The sequence below is a fragment of the Poeciliopsis prolifica genome, unplaced genomic scaffold, assembly GCF_027474105.1.
Source record: "Poeciliopsis prolifica strain line A6 unplaced genomic scaffold, Auburn_PproV2 SCAFFOLD046, whole genome shotgun sequence".
NCBI classification, from domain to species: Eukaryota; Metazoa; Chordata; class Actinopteri; order Cyprinodontiformes; family Poeciliidae; genus Poeciliopsis; species Poeciliopsis prolifica.
In genome coordinates this window covers 4087345-4094889 of record NW_026562421.1, presented here as the reverse complement: position 1 = coordinate 4094889, position 7545 = coordinate 4087345, and the positions used below count along the sequence as shown (strand labels likewise).

General features: G+C 40.1%; 1 protein-coding gene across 1 annotated transcript; it reads right to left on the bottom strand.

Annotated features, from left to right (window-relative positions):
• Positions 1 to 947: 947 nt before the first annotated feature.
• Positions 948 to 4313, bottom strand: LOC129377047 (troponin C, slow skeletal and cardiac muscles-like). Its single transcript, XM_055056772.1, has 6 exons — positions 4181 to 4313; positions 3646 to 3676; positions 2245 to 2391; positions 1991 to 2105; positions 1726 to 1862; positions 948 to 1147 (listed from the first exon to the last, which is right to left on the bottom strand). The coding sequence occupies exons 1-6, from the start codon at positions 4202 to 4204 to the stop codon at positions 1116 to 1118; spliced, it is 486 nt and encodes a 161-aa protein (XP_054912747.1). The 5' UTR covers positions 4205 to 4313; the 3' UTR covers positions 948 to 1115.
• Between the last annotated feature and the right edge of the window lie 3232 nt (positions 4314 to 7545).

Genomic DNA, 7545 nt, shown 5'->3' with positions numbered 1-7545 from the left:
GAGAATTTTAAGACATGTTGGTTTGGTAATTTAGCTGTTGAAATCAGCTGTGTCGGGATAAGCACTTCCAAACTTTCACTGGCCCTGAAGAACTGGATTCCTCTGATCTAGAGAGAATGGTCAACGATCCCTCCATTCGCTCCATCTCTATGAAATGATGTGGGAGGAGACTAACTGCAGTTCTGTTGGTAAAATGGGTTTTCTACAGTCTGTTAGCAGCTGGGATGAATATAAGTGTGTGTGGAGATTTTGTTTAAATATTTAACATTCTTCATTAGCGGTGCTAATAACTGTGGGAGATGTTTTATCTCAGTATCATGTCTAAATGTGGAACATCGTTTTGCCGGAAACTTAATCAGCTCTACATATTTGATCACGTTAATGACCATACCTGTCAGTTGGTCCTTGTTGGTTCTCACCTTCTCTGTCTTGGACAAATGATTTTCTAGATGTCTCAAACGATCAGCATTACCTTTTTTCTATGTTTATCTTTGTACTTCCTGTAGATTCTCAATCTGTCCTCGGTCTTATGCCTGGACAGAAGTCTCTTCTTTGCTGACCTTCTTGACATGAAGCAGCTGTCTGGACGTCTCCATCTCACTGCCATCCAGATTCATTTATATCAACTTCTGCAGCTGCTGTGAAAGCTCCTTGGGGGGAGGAGAGACGTCATCTCAACAGGACGGCTCTGGAGCTTGCTGGACTGTTTTGGACTTTATAAACTGAACCTCTTCTCTTGAATCTAGATTATCACTTTGTTATTATATTTATTTATATATTTCATTATTTTACACACCTGGTTTAAATGAATAGGTTATGGGAAGGAAACCTTTTGTAAGGCCCTTCATATAATTGGGATTAGACTCATTACCTCGATTCTGCCAAGCCTGAAAAAACCTACTGTCGTGTTATTTTTTGACATTATATTAATATAATAAACCAAGCAATTATAGCAATGATTTTATTGAAAAGTCTTTTCATATGCACTTGTTTTCATACTGCTGTCAGAAGACAATGTTTGTAAAGAAAAAGTGTAAACATGTCTTCAGGAATGGACTTTGATGACGTTGCAACTTGAAGTGAAGCGTTGTGAAGGAAAATGCCACCAGAGCATTTTACTCAACGCCTTTCATGAACTCCAGGAACTCTGCCAAAGACAAAAACACACAATCTGTTCATATTTTATCAGCCATAAATATATGCCAGTTTATGCAACGCTCTTCGAGAATACAACTCTCCAAGAATACAACTCTCCAAGAAAAGCTACAGTCTGCAAATATCTGAGATCCCCTCTAAGATGTATAACTTTCTGTTTTATCAGTTAATGAACCAATTAAACCTTAATATCCATTAATACACACATTGGAAACCGTCTTAGCTCTAACCCAGATGCTAACATCAACTGTCTTCAGCCAATCAGCACCAAGGGAACTAAATGTCTTTCCTGGATCGACGTCTTTGCAAACACCAGCCAACAGCATGTCAACTAGTACTGCACTCAGGAATTTCTGTCCTTTGAATATTTAAATTATGTGCTATGAAAGAATTCTGCAAATATTTTGAGATGCACAGAAAAATCTATGAATAGGAAAAGGTCCAATCAGAATGCTTTCCATCCCAATGAGACCTGTTGCTTTGAGTGACACAGACTTACATTAAATACAGTTCAGTTATCATTAATTTTCTTTTTCATTACTTAAGAGTTGAGGAAAAAAAGCTCAATACCATCATAATCAATCTTCCCATCATTGTTTTTGTCTCCGTCTTTCATCAGCTCCTCGATGTCGTCTTCTGTGATGGGTTCTCCGGTGGACTCCAGCATGCTCTTCAGCTCTTCTAAGTCAATGTAGCCGTCCCCGTTCCTTCACAAGAGGCAAAACTCTGCTTTAAAGTCCATTCAAGGACGAGTCGACCTTCCAATCTGTATGACCAAGTCAGTGTTTCTTTGCCTCTACCTCTTGGAGAGAATGACCATTTAAATAAAACCTACTTGTCAAACATGCGGAAAAGTTCAGCCAACTCCTCTTCTGATTTCCCTTTGCTCTCCTCCTTCATGCATCGCACCATCATAACCAAGAACTCATCAAAGTCTACCGTGCCGCTACCTGTGAACACAATGTTATAAAACTACTTACATCTTGGTAGTGTCCCTAAGCATTTCTACTTTTAAATCATCCAATAAGACAGAAGAGGAATTTCTACTTAAAGTGAGGTCAAAGGACAGGCAACAAAATGTTGACCCACCATCCTCATCCACCTCATCGATCATCTCCTGTAACTCTTCAGGAGTTGGATTCTGTCCCAGCATCCTCATCACCTTCCCCAGCTCTTTTGTGCTGATGCAGCCATCTTCAGCATCCTGAATGAAGATGTCAAAGGCAGCCTTGAATTCTAGAAGAAGCACAGCATTAAATGTTTAAATACCAGAAGTTTCTGATGAGACATGGGAACAAGAAGTGGGAAGAGAAATAAAGGAAAGAAATGCATTGACAACGACAAATTCACTGCAAACAAATTGCAAACCATGTAGGACTGACCTTTCAAATGTTTTTTACAAAGAAAAAGCTTCAAAATAGAGAAAGGGTTAAATGTGTGAAACATTTGTTGTCATTAAAGAACAGTAAATCTTGTCTCTGTGGTCCAAATGGATTTATCTCTCCACCAACTTGCACCAATCCAAGACTGGGTCAGAGAGGCTCCAGATTTAGGAGAAAATCCCCCATAAACCCAGAGATGCTAATCAGCTCCGGGTTTACATTATATTAATGTTACATATAATTAATGTTCCCAGACCAGACGGGTCCAGGTCCTTCTAGAGGGATTTGACCAGTTGGACATGCAGGTATATTTATCAAATGTGCTAATAGTGGAGCTAATTTTTTGTTAGCATTTTAGCATCTTGCTATCCTTTGCAATGCATTTTTTCATTTAGGTTCCCCTAAATTAATTTTCCAGGTAAATTCTGAAGTGCCAATTTTCTTGACTTTTGCAAATGATCAGTTGAATAAAGTATCAACATGATTGAATTTAGTGCTTCACCATTAGCTTCTGCTCAGAACCATGTTGGTATAGCTCGTTAGCATTAGCTCGTTAGCATTAGTGGACTAATGTTTACGATTAGTGCTTTAGGGTTAGCACAGCTAACATTTTAGCTGCCATTGCTCACCACTGGTTGGCCCTAAAAATAATATTTGTACAAATTTCCTAACTCCAAGTGAAAGCAGAGCACAAACCTGGATATTTGAAATGCTACAGGGGGCGCTAATATCTAATGTACTTTTTCACCTTAATGACGCAGAGCTCTGAAGAGCCGACAGATCAGCACAAAGTTTCCAGGTTTTCTGTTGAGTCTGGTTAAAGTCAGACGGATGGCGCCAATTAAAACACAGGCTTCCTGCCCTGAGTGGGCGGGGCCAAAATGTTGGCTCTGATGGCGGAGGTGAGGTTCACACCAAACATGGCCGACCTTAGAGCCGACTCTTTACGCGTTCAGATTACTGTCAGAAGACTCAATACATGTGATGCTTTTTAGTCTCTGTGTGTAGAGATATTATTAGTATCAAACACATTAATACAGACAAACATCACAATCAATAAAATCTGTATTTTAAGTGGGTTTTATTCTAGCAGTTGCAGTTTCCTCACCATTTTTCTGCTCCTCTGTCAGATTCTCTACCTGCAGATGAAAAACAGTTATTGTCCTTCGGTGTGACGGTTCATCACACCTCGGTGGTGAAGCAGGACCTCAGTTCTCCTGGTGACAATATTCTCAGTTTAGCTGCACTGTAAGGCGACACGCTGCTTCAGCCGCTGCTATTCTTGTGAGGTTTGTGGAGCTTAAGAGGCGATCTGTTCCTCACCAGCTGTTCATTGTTCTGATGTCAGTCAGAAACCAGAACCAGGCCTCTGTCCGCTCTGGAGACGTCTATTTCTGGTTGCGTTCGCAATAAAATGTAGATTTTGAGCAGCTAGAAAATGGTTGATGCAGTAAAAAAACGTCATTGATTGAGATGTTTGACCTTAGCGTAGCTGATTGGAAGCAGGTTTAATTTGTAACGACTAATTTCAGATTGATTGGAGTTTCCAACAAAACTCTGAATGAACATTGACTGAAACATAACTGTTTCCCCCATGAAGGAGATCAAATCAGCAGATCAGACCACCAATCATCAGAACTCACCGCTGCTTTATAGACGTCATCCATGACTGCTGGTCGGTTCTGGACTCGGCCACACCGCTGCCTTCAGAACCAGGACAAGCTCTGGCAGGAATATGTTGCTCTGTCTGCTATGTTGGCTCATATGGCATCTAAAAAAGGTTCTGGCCCAACTTTCATTATCCTATGATAGTGGAGGGCGGGAGGAGTGACAATGAAGAAGAGAGGCCATCTATAAATGGAAAATAACAGAAGAAACCTAAAAATAGATAAACATGTGAGCATGCAGCCTTATGGTGGATGTGTTACATTATTCTGAAATATGAAATTATGATTTTTACAGGAAAGAGACGCACTGAAGCAAAAAGCCGTACAAATGAGTTCTGAATCAATGGGTCAATCCACGGGATGAAAGCAAAGTTAAATGTAGTTTGTGGCAAAGTGCGACTGGATGAACTCTTACAGTACAGTCAGCAAGAAGGCGTCAACCAAAGAGAGAAACATCAGGCAAAGTGACAAGAACAAGAGACAGAAAATGAACAATCTTTGCACATCCTGACTGTGAAGTACGGGAGTGGCAGCATCATGCTGTGGAGGAACTGGTAATGAAATAATATCATGTGGAAATATTGGAGCAACATGCACACGCATCAGCAGGGCGGTAAAGATGGACGATGACTGTCAGCAGCCAACAAGGTCAATGTTTGGTTCTGATCTGTGGGTAGATCTGACCCAGTCCTGACCCGGGAATGGACCAGAACTCCACCAAACTACAGTGAAAATCTGACCCGAGTCAACCAGGTCAACGGAAACCACCACAAATACTGAGGGAACATAAACGTTGCTTTTGAAGTCATGAATAAATAAATCTGAACAATTATTTCTCTCATTGTTGTGGAAGAATTTGTAAAACAAAGTGTGTCTAATTTTACTTCACACTGTTGTCATACTGTGTTTGCCTGGGTTTACAGACTGCTGATACTATTAAAATGGTCACTGTAATTTTACACTTACAGTAATGAAAATTATGACTGATTCTTAAATTAAAACACTTTTCATGGCCGTATTTACAGGCTTGTGTGTTGATCACATATAGAAAAACAATAGTTACACAGTCAGGGTTATTTTCAGCAGGTGTCCTTGACAAGAAATAGTTGTCCTTTGAAACGGGGAGGGCGACGGAGAGTTTATGGCAATAAATGTCAGAGACTCGCACTATGCAGAATCAGATGGCAAAGAGCAGCAGCTGCCTGGGCCTCTAAGCTCCAGAGCCAGGATCCGTGAGCGTGAAGAACTGCTTTTTGCTACTTAAAGGATTCCAAATAATTAAAGCTAATCCCATTGATTATGCATGTGTTACTTCCAGGCCAGACTAATTTATTATCAGGATGTCCAAGAAGCTTTTTGCAGAGCTTCCAGCTCATCTAAAATGCCAGTCAAGAGCTCTGATGGCGAGCATTAAGAGAATTCACATCTCCTCACTTTTTACATCTCAAAAGGGTTAAAAACTAGACTTTCTACACAACTGCCAAACTTACTAGAATCTGCTAAAGATACATAAAATGTGTCAAAATAATTGTTTATTGCTGCTACAAAATCTGATTCAAACAATAAAAAACGAATCATAGATGGCAGTAAAAACATCAACAAATCCCAAAACTTCTTTAACATTTAATAATGTTTGAACCTGCAGTCAGTCATGTCCACTTTTACTTAATGAAACAAATTCTGATCAGTAAAAGTTATTAAAAATGAAACATGCTTCCTGGTATTAATTTTTTTATAATTACCATCCTCATGTTTCGAAAAAAAAATCTAAAAGTTGTGGCATGGATTTGCATTATTCTCACATTGAACCATTTTATAGGACAGTCAAGTAACTATGTTCCCTTCTTTTTGTAAAAATGCTACTCACCAAAAATGAGTTCAAGAAATTTTAACTGCTTGAAATTGGGCCTCCGTCTCTTTAAAAACTCCTGCTGTTTCCGAAGCTCCGCCTCCAGGAAGTCCTCCCAACATGGCTCCTCTGTTAACCTGTCAGTGTTTTTATCAGCGTAGCTCTGAGCAGTGGCTCCTATAATGAGCTCAGCAATTCCACCAGGTGTTTGCTAATTGCTGCTGGCTAGTCTGAAGGAGCTGAAAGAGGGAGGAGCTACACCTCAAAGGCGGGCCTAGTTCCACCCAGACGTTTTGCAGTTAAATGGTTGCATGGAGTTCAAAGGATGCATGAAAGAATCAAAGCAACACTCCAGGTTTGTTTTTGATGAGGGAATAACATTATGATAACATGATATAAAATTTAAAAAAGAAAAAGGTAAATTTTTCATAATATTGCAGTTTTAGGCCACATTGAGTTAATTTTCTGTGGAACAGGGTTTCCAACTTCAGTGTCCAGGGGCTTCTGCATGTTTTAGTTCCCATCCTGGTTCAGCACACCTGGACCAGGCCTCTGCAGAACACTGACACACTGAGCCCTGACCCCGCTTCATTTGTTTAATTCAAGGTGAATGCTGCCACCTGGTGGCCAGTGACTGTTATGGCTGCGCTAAAATAAACCCAAGTCATCTGAAAGAGGATGATTGCAATTCCCTGTGGTTCTGGTGCAGGAGCTGTTTACTGGGCAAAGTGGGAACAAATCTAGATTTAAGGTTTTCAGGAAACTGGTGTTGATTCTGAAAGCATTTTCTTTCATGAGAGTTTTTATTATTGTGGGTTATTAGTTCCTGAAGATCTTTAGATGCTGAGATAAAATGATCAAAAATGATCAGACACACACACACACACACACACACACACACACACACACACACACACACACACACACACACACACACACACACACACACGCATGCTCAGACACACACACACATGCTCAGACACACACACACACACATGCTCAGACACACACACACACGCATGCTCAGACACACACACATACACACACCCACACATACACACACACACACATGCTCAGACACACACACACACACACACACGCAGTTTGGATGTTGCAGATTTTGCAGATGTTGCAGAACAGAATCAGTCATGCTGTCTGACTCACGTTTTCTCCGTTTTGTTTTCTGTTGCAGAGAAACTATCATGTCGTATTAAAAATGAAACAAGACCACAAGCAGAACCAAGTGTGCAAGAAAACATGAGTACTTTAAATAATTCAGGGCAACTAATATAAAAATTAGCTTGTTGCTGAATGAGACACCAAACAGACATGAACAATGAAGGACATGTCATTAAATCAGCAGGTTGCATGAAAAATGTTACAATTTTCAGCAATTATTCATGCAGTCTTTAGAGACCAAAGGTAAAAGCTTCAGATTTATTTGTAATTGTGCATATTGATATTTTCTTTGTTGAGCAGAGCCGCCTCTGGA

Coding starts and splice junctions, on each gene's coding strand:
- LOC129377047 (XM_055056772.1), bottom strand. CDS start 4,204: ATGGATGACGTCTATAAAGCAGCG. Junction 2,392..3,645: donor GACAGAGGAGCAGAAAAATG/GTGAGGAAACTG, acceptor TGCTTCTTCTAG/AATTCAAGGCTGCCTTTGAC. Junction 1,863..1,990: donor CTTTTCCGCATGTTTGACAA/GTAGGTTTTATT, acceptor CCTCTTGTGAAG/GAACGGGGACGGCTACATTG.